We start from the raw sequence: 13,450 nt of genomic DNA, 5'->3' as shown, positions 1-13,450 counted from the left end.
ATATTAAATATTAATAAAAAAAACAAAGCCCTAAGTATTAATTGTATAAATTTAAGTAAGTTCTTCTTCAACGTTAAAAAAAATATACAAATTTGAATTGCGAATATTTTTTTTTTCGGAAGCAGAAAAGCGATTTTAAAATATTTCGGTCTGATTTTTTACAAATGATAGTAAGTGAATATAATTAATAAATAATAGTATAAAGTATAATCTCAATGATAATTATTATTATTTATCTATCTTAAATATAGAATTATATAATATAAAAATAAATGTTTATTAAAACTCCTTTTAATATATGTATAGGCAATAGAATATACAATATTACTGTTGCTTTCCTTATCAGAATTGATAAGCGGGAAATATATGGATACAATCATTACAATCTAAACAAACCACAATACAAATATCTTAAATCGAAAAAATCGTGCCTTACAGACATTTGAAAACATTTAAACATGTCACAAAAGGGTAAGTACAACACTAAATGATCGGTACTAATAATACTTGTGTTTTTCACGGCTTAAGAGAATATCTGCATTATTTGTTTTCTCTCTCTGACCCATATACAACAGTAAATTTGTATTTAGCAGAACAAACCTTGTGTTATTAACTTTCGTATTGAAGTAGATTGACCATGTTTAAAACTTGTAGTTAAGAACATCAACTTTGTTTTTATGTTAGCTTTTTTTACAGTATTCATGTTTCAAAGCATTATTAAATTGTAACATTTTACATTCTAATAACTACCACAAAAATTGAAACATTGTAAGAAAACTGATGTAAGAACATAGATAATGCTTTTCATATTTTCTTTGATTAAAGTTCAATTCACTCTTGTACTAAAATTAACAACACTTTGTTGGTACTGCTGAATGCAAACTTGCTATCTTGCGCGAGGTTAAGAGATTTAAAACAAATAGTGCACTGATATGTACGTATAATCAAATAAATATCAAGACGATTGTTATTTATCTAGAATTAAATTAATCTTTTAACGTTGTCTTAACAATTGTATGTACACTAGTCGTTTAAACTTAAGTTAAGTATTAAAATATTTTCAAACAGTTGTTTTTGACTATTTTATCATTTTATGAAGAACAAATTTCACATTCTTCTATATTGTAAAAATGTTATGATTGTGTTTGATTAAAATAATGTTTTTATCTCAAAATTTATGTCAGACTATCAAATTTTTTTTTTTGTTTTTCATAATAGAACAATAGTGATATTAATTTAAAATTAACGGTAATAAATAATAATAAATATATTGCAAACCAGAAATTTTAATGAAGGGAATTATCTTAAATGTATATTTTGGTTTTACACAAATTATTATTATTATTTAGTTTAAATATTAGGAGTGAATAAAATGTATCACTTGGTATATGAATACTCAAATATGACTCAAAGGTACTATGAAGATAGCATCATAGTTTTTAATGTAAACAATCAACATAATTTAATTTATTGTTTAACATTATTTATACAATAAATTATGTATTTTATATTTTCAGAGACTAAAAAAAAGGTGATGTCCCAAAAGGATTATCTAAAAAAATATCTTTCTGGTGGAAAGAAGAAAAAAGAAAAAGTTAAAATTCAAAAAAGGTATTTTTTATAATATGAACATTATCATTAACTTTATTTTTAAGTATGATTTAGCCTATACATACATTTTAGGTTGTGCTTGTGTTAAATTTTGAATATTATACAAATAGCTCAATTTCAGTTGTTTTTCTTAGTTATTATTTAACCTATATGTTTGTATAACATTAAAATAGCTTTAATATCAATATATTAATAATCTATGTATTAATGTACAAAACATATCTAAATATTATGCTTATTCAATAAGCTTTAAACATCTTCAAATATGCATAATTTACAACAACTTTTATTTTTTTTTAAACATCTTTGCGTATTTTATTTGAATAAAAGTAAAATAAATCATAAAGAAACTCAACTGTTGAAAGAACTGTTACAATCTAATATCATAAACCAAAATAATAAAATATTTGATTTTTCTATTGTAGAGTACAAATTATTGACGACAATATTGATTGTGTTGAAAATGATTATGAAACTAACATTGGGTTTGATCCAGTTGATGAATTTGCACCTCAAATAGTAGGTGTTGTTGACGAAAGACCTAAAGATGTTAAAACATTGGACATGTACAAAAATAAAAATCGATGGAAACGAATAGGTGGAGATAGTGACATTGAAGAGGATTCTACTAAAATTGACATTGATCAAGTCAAAAATTATGTTCAACAAATAAATAAATCTACTTTAAATGATTTAATAAAAGAGGTATATAAGTTATAAGTTTATCATAAATTAAACATATAGTGAAACCTCGTAACTTGAATTGGTTGAGGGTGAAAAAAAATGTGAGTTATCATAAATTGAAATGCTGGGGCCATGGCATTCCTTTGAGTTATTGAAATTTTGACTTAAAGAGATTTGAGTTATTAAGGTTCCACTGTATATAAATTATAAATTATTATTATACATTTTTAGAAAAATGATGAGTCAATAGAAAATGATATGCCTATTAGACGTGATCGAAAAACTGGTAAAAAACGAGATCTCAAAAAAGAAAAAGAAGAAGAAAAGAAGAAAGAAGAAATATTAAAAGAGCATAAAGCGAAATATGCTGTATGGGGAAAAGGGTAACTAATTTTTACACTATAAATAATTATTGATGAAATTATACTATATAAATACACTTATAATTTTAAATATGTTTGGAGATAATCAGTATTTTATTTCTTAATGATCTAACTGACTTATACAGATTAGGTACTGGGTACTAAAACATCTTATATATATATATATATATACTTTATAATTGTAGAGTAAAACAAGTTAAGGATGCTCAAGAACAATACGAGTCTGATTTGCATGAAATGCAAAAACCATTAGCGAGATATGCAGATGACCAAGACCTGGAGAATTTGTTGAAGTCCAAGATCAGAGATGGAGATCCAATGCTCGAATATATATCAAAAAATAAAGGATCAGGTGAAGATTCTCCTGATGGTGTCAGACATGGTAATTCCTATTTTTAGTCTTTTAATAAGAGCTAATTAAATTGTACAAATCTATACAATGACATTTATAACAAACAATGCTTATTTACTTTATGAATGTTTGTAAATTTTATTTACTCGTTAAAACATATTTAAAGATAAACCAAATGATATTATTATTTGCTATAATTTAAAATACCAATGTTCACCCCAATCCATTTAACGATTCAACGTAAAATACTTATTATTTACAAAAAATATTTTGATAAGTCTTGTTTTTAAATGATTTAAATAATTTTTTACATTATTTATTGTTAAATAATTGTAAATCATTACTCGGAAATGAATTTAAATGCTCTAAAAAAAAAAGAAAAATCCCTTAAAAAAATATGATTTAATGCACTCATAACCAAATTTTTATAATATTTTGTATAATATACAATTTAGATGGATACATTTGTTGTACTTTTATCTTGTGTTTCATAATAGCACTGTGTAATCAGGTGCTTCTTAATTTTTATCAAATGTTATCAATTCCTGTATAAAAATGACTTAAAAACATAAAAAATGCTCTAAAATACAAGTCTTAAAAATGCAAATAAATGCTAAATAAAAGTTACATTTTTTCCTTGACATATGAAATGAACTTTGTGCTTGAAAGCAATTTTATCAGAGATTCAAAAAAAAATGCATTACTAAACAGTATCTAATAAAACAAAAATAAAATATAAAATAATTGTTAAATAATTCTCAAATATTTATCTTTCCTACATCAGAATTGCACTAATTCATGAAAAATATTTACCAAAGTATTTGATTTTTGATAAACCATCAAAATATGCGCAAAAAACTTTTGAGTAATTGATCACAAATGTTGTGAAATGTATTTTATACTTATAATGTTCACCAGATAAAATATGCAAATGCATAAAAGTCCTTGCCCTAGTTATTAGTATTAAAAGTTTAATTGAGTGGAATAGTGGGAAAACATTTTGCTGAATATCCCTGTGCCATTCCCATGGGTGGAGCGGGAGGGGTGCAAGTGCCCTCACCTTGCACTTCAAACTAAATTATATTTCTTACACCTTATAAATTGTGTTTTAATGATATAAATTTGGCTATGCCACTGTCCCCCCCCCTGATTGAAATTCTAGCTATGCTGATGACCATTCCAACATACTAATCTAAGTTTTAAATATTTATCTCATAAATTACTTATCCAAAATAACATTTTATTTATGAAAGTATATAAAAAAATATTCTATTCTAAATAAAGAATTAAAAAAGTAAAATAACAAAAAAAAAGTGTATATAATAGTTTTTGAAATAATGAGTATTTTACATTAAATGGATCATCCGGTATACTTCAGTCTACAATTAATATTAATTTAGTTATACAAAATTGTAACAAATCTTTTTTATATATATATATTTAAATAGAAGTAAAGCGGTTTCGAGGATTTTGTCCACCAAACAGGTTTGGTATAGTTCCAGGATTTGCATGGGATGGTGTAGATAGATCGAATGGTTATGAACAGAAATGGCTACTGCAACTAAATTCTCAGAAAGCTGTGGAAGATGAAGCATATAAATGGAGCTGTTCTGACTTATGAATTAATATGTATATGTATTTGAATTAATTGTAATTATCACCTATAATTTTAAATGTATGTCTATAATTAAATAAACTTGTACTTGACTTTTAATACATTTTCTCAGATCACTAAGTAAGATTCTTAAATAGGTAACAATCAGAAATATTTTTAAAAAACATTGGTACTTGTGGAAAACATTAATAAACTCACAAAACAATTTACTAAGCAATAAAATCGTCTAGTATATTAAAACAGAAAAATTAATATATTAAATGATAATTTTACTTGATATCTTCCATTTTTTATCTTAGGAAATACATCAACTATTTTAATTAAATCAACTTTGTTTGCATCGTCTTCTTATAATATTACCATTGATTATACATAGTATGGATAGCTTACTGGCCGTGCATTAAATTTTAGTTAGTTTATTTAATATATAATATTATATTGTATATATTCAAAATAAAGAAAATAAATTGGTTTTTTGGGTTAAATTGGTAATTTATTGGAATTGATAGCGATTAAATATGTCTTAATTTATTGTACAACAATATAAACTTTTAAGAATAAGAGAGGAGTATAAGCATAGCATATAAAAAATAAACACAATATAATTAGTATTGAAAATATTATTACTAATTATACCTATTGTGTTTATATTTTTATTATAATTCATATCGATTATCATTTGGGTTGTTGATACCAATAAGGGATTCAAATTGAACTGCCTAATTGAACCATAAAAATGTTGAATTATAATGTAATAATAATTGAATTAATTTTTTTTTCATAGTTTATTATATATAATATTATGTGTTTTACTCCTTTACCCGAAAAAGATTTAATTTAAGTTTTATTTAAAAAAATGAATGATTAATTAATTGATGTTATTGCATATACATACTTATTACTTTTACAGTGAAAATGGTTAATTGTATCTATAAATACCTACATAGGTATCAGTCGACTGACTACAGCCTTAACAAAAATCAACGATTATGTAACGAAAAGGGAAAACGGGGTTGTACCCAAGAAAATCCAAGCTAAACTAAAGTAGTACAAAATTGTACAAATACACATTATTATTTATCAATCAATGTGTATAACATAACAGGTACATATAGCAACAACAACAGTAGTTGGCCGTACACTTTTGAACGTAACACATGCGCGGTGTACGTATTATAATAACGTGACATTTACTTCCACGAAGGTCTGGTCGCGTTGACTAACGACAACGACGGCTGCAAGTTATTTTTCTCGGTTTTGACAACGGTCGCCCTCTGCACGTGTTCAAACAGCCCGTGGTTGCTTATGACAACCGGCTTCGTAGTCGGTGGCCAGTAATTGTGGACCGACAGTTTATTTAGGTTGAACGAACGACGCAACAGTTGCGTCTTAGTGGACTTGACGCACAGGGGCCTGCGCGAATTACCGCCGTCGACAGATGCGACGACAGTCAACGATGGGCGTCTTGATATCTGCCTTAGTTCGCCGGAACGTGATCGGACCATGGCTACCTCAACTCCCGCCTCTGATTCCGCCACTGCTTCTGATTCCACCAATACTTCTGATTCCACCACTGCTTCTGATTCCACCAATGCTTCTGATTCCACCACAGCTTCTAACTCAACCCCCGCCTCTGACTCCACCACCGGCACCGCCGCTTCTGACTCCACCGCCGCCGTCACGACAACGCCATCCGTCGAGTCACTGTGGTAGCCGTTCAACACTACCAGATAGGGACGTGTATTGTTGCCGGCTGGCACTGGGTTGGCCTTTCGATAGTTACTATTGATAGCATGACCCTGTTTGTTCAGCATACAACGGAACTGATCCATCTGAGCATGACGTTTTTATTTTTTTTGTCATAATATAAGTACGTCGGAACGCCGTGCATACATGGCACATGATAATAATAAAAAATATTTTTATATAAATATAATTATTTATGAGTTTTTAACGGGTGTGTAGCATGAGTACATTTGTACACACATTTTACCAAAAATTGCATGATTTTTGTTTTTTGTTTTGTTTCTTGCGTGCCATTAAATTATTAAATATTATTTAAGTAAATAAATAAGAAAAAATGTATTTTTTTACAAATTTAACGCGAAGTTGTTTTGATTAAACATGTTCCAAACTTTTTTTTTTAATGTTTATGATATAAGGATAGCCTAAAGATTAAAGAAAGGTAAGTACCTAAAAATTAAAGAAGGTACCTATACCAAAAACAATGATTAATAGGTATATTCGGACTTAATGATAATTTTTTTTTGTCATCTTTAATATTTTGGATGATAAGATACATACAAGAGTAGATCCACAAATGTTGTATTATTGTAGATACCTACATAGATTTTTAGATTCTGAATGAAGTATTGAAGTGACTAAAGAATTATATCGTGGTGGACTTCTCCTCTTCCAATTCTAACAACGAACAAATAAGTATTGAAATAAGCTACATATCTATTTAATACATTTAATCTGGATGTTTCATTATTCAAAATTAAGGAAAACCCATCTCGTAGTTCCTACTGAAGGCTGAAAGCGTATTATTATTTTCTATTTTTGAAGAAAGGTGGGGTGATGATACGACCTATTTATATTGCACATTTACTAATAATTTTCAGTACTTTTATTATTCGACTATGTTTGTAATATATATATAACTTGTGCGTATAGGTATGTGTTTATAATAAAAACCTATATATATATATAAATGATTGATACCTGTTCACGATTAACATCACTCGTTTTAGTGAAAACTATCCACTGAGTTACGCCACACTTACATCCGCGTATATCGATTTGGCCAGAGTACGTAAAGTACTCAACTGGTTGGTTATGAATCAAATGGCTTAACGGAAAAACGGGTATTCTAGACGTTTTTCCAAACGTTTGTACATTACTCAAATGAGTAGTTATGTGATCAATGCCCTGATGTTGGTTTTCTGTGACCTATAGAACACATTTTAAAATAATGTTACAAAATGTTACTTAAAACAAAAAAAAGGTTAAACAAACTAGGTACCTAAAAACTTATTCATTGATATATAAACTCAAGGAATAATTTTACATTATTTACAAATTCAAAGTGTCAAACTGTCGTTGTTAAAAAATATTATAAAAAAAACAATTAATATTTATTATTATTTAATACATTACACAACGTGTCACACTGTCACGACTGTCATGTAATCTTTTTAAAAATTATTTATTATATGAACATATTAAAAACCACCCCAGGACTCAGGAGTGTGCTTATGTCGCCTAGTGTCACCCCTTGAACTGGGCCTGCATGAGTTATTTTGTCGCCTCGTTCGTGAACGTTAATTGTCGGATCACTTTGACCGCAAGAACTATCAATAATTCGACGATTATATAGATTATCCATAATATAAACACTTCAACGGAAAATAAAAAAATGGATGATGTTAAGACATTCAATGTAGTATTTAAAAAACTTTGTAAAAATAAATCATAAAATAGTTCAATAGTGTTCTTAGAAATTTGATATATAAAAATACCTATTCTTTAATATTATATATATATATATATAAGGGTAAATAATATATTATAGTCCAAAACTGTGCAGCATGAGCGAAACTTGGTAGAATCTACTGGCTACCTATGCCAAAGTGAAGTGGTGTGCAAATTAATATTTGTAAAATACTTATCTGCATAATAACTGACTGGGAATTTAATAAAATATATTATTGTGCACTGTTTAGATATTTTCAAACAACAAATAAGACTTTTTATAATCTATTTAGTTTAGCCTTGGTAAATGTGAAAATGAAACGTTTAAAATATTTTATTAAAATTTTCAACGAATACACGAACGATTACAAAAAAATGGATCTACTTAATTCTTAAATGAAACTTAATATTTAGATAGTTAGATATTTATAATTAAGTAAATAATTAGGAGATAGGTAACCATCATTAATACTTAATAGCACTACAGCAGCGTAGGTATAAAAGTAAAATCAAAAAAAAGACTGTAGAGGTAGACAGTAGTAAGTTCTAGTGAAAACTGAAAATATACTCGTTAAAGAAAATAATATAAAAAACAACCCGCATTATATTTATATTAGTATATGGTATTAGGGTCTACTCATGTATTTACTTACGTCAAATAAATATGCCAACGTTACAATACCATTTTTTATTGATCCAGCTTCAACAATTGTTTTACACGACCCTTTGAAAAATATTAAATGCATTTCCAACTCGTGTCTAGACAAAAAAAAAGTATGTTAATAATGCTTTTAAAACTCACCATAATGTGGATAGAGAAAAAACTAACCTAACACTCGATCATACTTATAACACTCGGTTTAACTTATCATTTATCAGAAAATTTAATATTCTATCTATTTCGAATATGTACCTACAACTGTCAACTGTAGCATATATATATATAGAACTATGACGTAAACATGATACTCTATAAGCTGTCTTGTAAAGGATACTTTTATTTTTGTATTCGGAATATGAATTCGAATAAATAAGAATTAAGATATTCAGAATAAATATTCGAATATTTTTTTCTGTTAGTTTTTATCAGTTTTGGAATGGTTGGAATTAACAATTATAAATAATAATAGATCTATACAAGACAAAAATCACAACCATACGGCATAAAAGTATAAAACACAATGATGTTTATAAATATAATCATATCATGTGCCAATTATATTTCGTTTAATTAATATAACTAATATTCATGATTTATAATTTGCTCAATTAATAATAGAAAAATCTCTTGTTATAAATTTAAAACTATTTTTCCGTTTCGAAAAAAAGTATTCAAATAGTTTTATTTAAATACATTTATTCGAATACTTTACAAAACTGGCTACAAGTAGTTATTAATATTATAGATATTCATTATTATAATGTAATAATATAATATACAGTGACAGTAATGATCTGATAAACGTATAATGGATCGCATGTGTAATATGACCACCTCGTTGATACACTGCTAACTTAAAGTTAAAATATCGACACCCAGTAGTTAGTACGGTTAGGTACGGCTTTTATTATTATGAAATATTTACTACTTTATAAAACGGAAGACCTAATTAAGTGTCCTACACTCTTATATTAGTGTCTATATTATAAGGGGTTATATTTAGGCAATGTGCAATCTTGTTGACGCCGCTCATGGTCTTTCGCGTGACCTTATTGTGTTAGTCGTAAGTAATAATATTAATTAGTTTGTGGTTTTATACAGTACCGGGGCTATCTACCACACACTGAAGGCCCACACATATCAACGTCGTCGTTATTTTGCTCAAAATATTCGTTACAGGAAAAACTAGCCACCAAGGTAGATTCTTTCTTATATGCTACTCGCTATAGGTAAGCATTTATATTAGCGATATACAACTAACTAATTAGTAACTATACCCATTATATAAATTATTCTAATACATATGTATTGTATATCATACTTCTCACGGCTCAACTTGTTACAAAACCCACTATAAAGCTATATTTTATATTAAATTACCTATGATTTTTATTGTGATAATTTTTTTATTATAAATATATTATATTGCAATGACGTTTGTTTTTGAATTTGATTATTATATGACGGAGCTTATGTACAATCATTCAATATTGTCAAATTTTTGTAACCAACTAGTCAAGTAATAAAAAACCAAACATTTTAATATTCATCAATCATAAAAAATAAGCAGTAACAATCACTGCCATTATCTATATCTATGGATCTATGGTGACAATTATGCAACAATACAATCATGATTCGTGGAGTGGCATTTACAATCTTAAATTATCGTGTATGGACCACCTATGTTAATATCAGTTGTTAAGGCCTATGGGCTATGATAATCATCGATAAATTATTTTGTTGAAAATTATTTTAGATTAGGTGGTCATAAGCCGTTGGTTTTGATTGAAAACGTTGAAAAAAAAATAATAAGGTATTATTTCTGATTTCATGAATGTAGAATTAGTGGTAATTGTGTATATTATGTATGTAGAGGGAAGGAAAATATGTAAGCCCTGCTCCTCGACTAACAAAATTTCTGAATACGCGTCTGATACTTACCCTCGGCCGTTGACGATGTGTTCATTGACGACATCACTACCATCACCATCCGTCCAGTGGAAATGCAAATGAGAAAAATTATACTTGTCCTCCAGGTTGGCGCCTTCGATGCACGGCTGTTGATCGGCAGCCCACAAACCAGTCAGCGTTACTATACATTATAATAATGACACACGTTTTACATTATTGTGCACAATACAACTATGCTACAATACGAATAATTACATTACTACAGACAACAACTGATATAAAATATATTCGTACATAGATTCCGTTAATGTCTAATAAGTATATCTAATATCTAGCGAATTAGAATAGGTAAATCAAAATTTAAAAAATAATCACTTTCAATTTTAGATTCTGAGCGGGGCGATGAAATCGTAAACTTAATTATATTATAATAATAAGTATTTTTATTATTATTATTATTGATAAACATTTTTAGGCTTGACTAATAAACTTGAATTGTAATTCCATGTCGACTTGTTGCTTTTATATAGAAATTTAAAAATATTAAAAGTAGGTATATTGTTATAATTTTTTATATGCGTTTAAAGTTTTGACGAAATTCTTCAAAATCATGACAACTTATTAACTATTTTGTAATAAAAAATGTATACAATTTTCTATTTTTTTAGATAAGGCTTTAAAATTTAATACAACCGAGGTTCTTTATAAATAGTTCTTTCAGTTTCTTTGAACTTATTTCTGTAATACAACAAATTTAAAAATGTATGAATAACATATTTTTTTTATAAATAATTGAAATCCAAATTTGGACAAAATTTGATATTAAATTAACGATTTTAGTTATTTATTAATTATTTAGTTGTAATTAAAAATAGTTTTTGTGAGGATGTTTTAAAAATGGCGATATTAATTTAAAGCTATTACCTATGTATAGCACGATATTTATAGACCTCTTTATGTTTATACCTTTCTACGGTAAATTGGTATTAACTCAAAAACTAATATTTTAATAAGTAATAACAATAATATATGATAAAAATGTTATTTATAGGTACATAATTATTATTATAAGAGTACTTATGATAAAATAATAAATGCAATGTTTTAGGCAAAAATTAATTCAATTTACCGTAAAATAAATTACTATACTTAGTAGCTGGTAGGTAATGAAGAACTGCAGTCTCCACTTAGAACCATTTTTCATATAATGCGCAATGATTTATCGTTGAATTAAAATTTTAAGCATTTGTTATAGTAACCTACTAAATGATTATATCTATACACAATTACACAAGCTATACAACCTAATATAATATATTGTTCAGCAGAACAAATACGTATTTTCCCTTTTTTTTTTTAACACTAATTATATCTAAATTCATCTAAATGCTATTGTATTATAAACACATAGACCACAAATTTCAAAAAAAAAAAAAAATAATATAATAATAATAATAATATATAGAGAATATAAAGAGCGTAATATACAAGTTGATTGTTTTATCGTTAAAAACTCATTATTTCAAAATTGATTTATGTTTTTGAAATTATTTTTCTTATACAATTTCCAGTACAAATAAAACAACATTAAAAAAAAATAATATTTGTTATTGTTATAATTTTTTTTAAGTTTTTACAGTTTTTAAATGACATCATGGATTTTTAATTTCATATTCTTAAGTAGAATATTTTTTGGAGTATTTTGATACATAAAAATCGAAATTTAGACGAGTAGTTTTTGTGGTTATAAATATTTAAAGTGTAAGTGAGCGAAGTATAGTGACCAACATTTTGCAAGGTATCTCCATATCACTCCACTCCGCAAACCAAATTTTAAATACTTATAACTCATAAACTACTTGTCCGAATTTCCGGAATTTCGATTTTTATGGATCAAAATAATCAAAAAAATATTCTGTTTCAGAATATGGATTTTTAAAAATGCACGTTGTCATTCAAAGATGTAAAAAACTTAATAATATACAACGATATAAAATATTAAATTACATATATATATATATAAGAAATATTGTTTTATTTCAACTGTAAATTATGTAAGAAAAATATTTTCAAAAACATTTATAGATTTAGAAATAATGAGTGTTGTTCGATTAAATAATCACCTTGTAATTTGTATATATAAATGCATCACATCCTTGTGCATTCCACTAATGATTCCATTGTATTTACTAATGACTTGTATACCGTACACGCCTGGGCCTGGCTAAACGTTGAATATTATATACGTATTAAAAATTAAAACCCTGAAGATTATAGTAATCTTTAAAGTATTTTTTAGTTTTATGAATTGTGATTATAACCTTACCAGTCAGTCCATTGTTTTTGAGCAAAATTTTTTCAGGCAATGCATCAAAGTACCGAAATTCCAAAGTTGGCATCGTTACCACAATCATGTCATCGGTGTTAACAGCTAGCGGAGACATGAGCATATTATCGACATCTCTCTTGAACATTTCCCGCATTATTTGTAATTGTAATGATTCGTCTATGTATACCTTAGAGTAATGAATATAATGAAAAAATAAATAAATAATAATAATAATAATAATAATATTATGAATATAATATAATGATGTATACAGACAATATGTGTAGTAGGTCGTACCTATATAGCAGTAATAACAATGCTGTGTATGCGTGATGTTGTATAAAAATAAATTTCTTAGGTATACGAATCCAATTAGTAGGTGTTGATAACTGTGCAAGTCTAGATATTGATAATATATTGATAATAT

The 13,450-nt window shown here is 26.9% G+C and overlaps 2 protein-coding genes across 2 annotated transcripts; one reads left to right on the top strand and one right to left on the bottom strand.

Moving 5' to 3' along the window:
* The first annotated feature begins 353 nt into the window (after nt 1-353).
* On the top strand, nt 354-4,744 carry LOC132927485 (BUD13 homolog). The gene is made up of 6 exons (XM_060992026.1): nt 354-471; nt 1,518-1,611; nt 2,037-2,316; nt 2,527-2,678; nt 2,864-3,060; nt 4,479-4,744. The coding sequence occupies exons 1-6, from the start codon at nt 459-461 to the stop codon at nt 4,649-4,651; spliced, it is 909 nt and encodes a 302-aa protein (XP_060848009.1). The 5' UTR covers nt 354-458; the 3' UTR covers nt 4,652-4,744.
* Nucleotides 4,745-5,790: 1,046 nt separating this feature from the next.
* On the bottom strand, nt 5,791-10,865 carry LOC132927334 (uncharacterized). The gene is made up of 4 exons (XM_060991851.1): nt 10,725-10,865; nt 8,773-8,878; nt 7,370-7,597; nt 5,791-6,477 (listed from the first exon to the last, which is right to left on the bottom strand). The coding sequence occupies exons 2-4, from the start codon at nt 8,863-8,865 to the stop codon at nt 5,836-5,838; spliced, it is 963 nt and encodes a 320-aa protein (XP_060847834.1). The 5' UTR covers nt 8,866-8,878; nt 10,725-10,865; the 3' UTR covers nt 5,791-5,835.
* Nucleotides 10,866-13,450: the final 2,585 nt, after the last annotated feature.

This window comes from Rhopalosiphum padi, chromosome 3 (assembly GCF_020882245.1).
Source record: "Rhopalosiphum padi isolate XX-2018 chromosome 3, ASM2088224v1, whole genome shotgun sequence".
Classification (NCBI taxonomy): Eukaryota; Metazoa; Arthropoda; class Insecta; order Hemiptera; family Aphididae; genus Rhopalosiphum; species Rhopalosiphum padi.
This window is presented reverse-complemented; position numbering and strand designations above follow the sequence as displayed.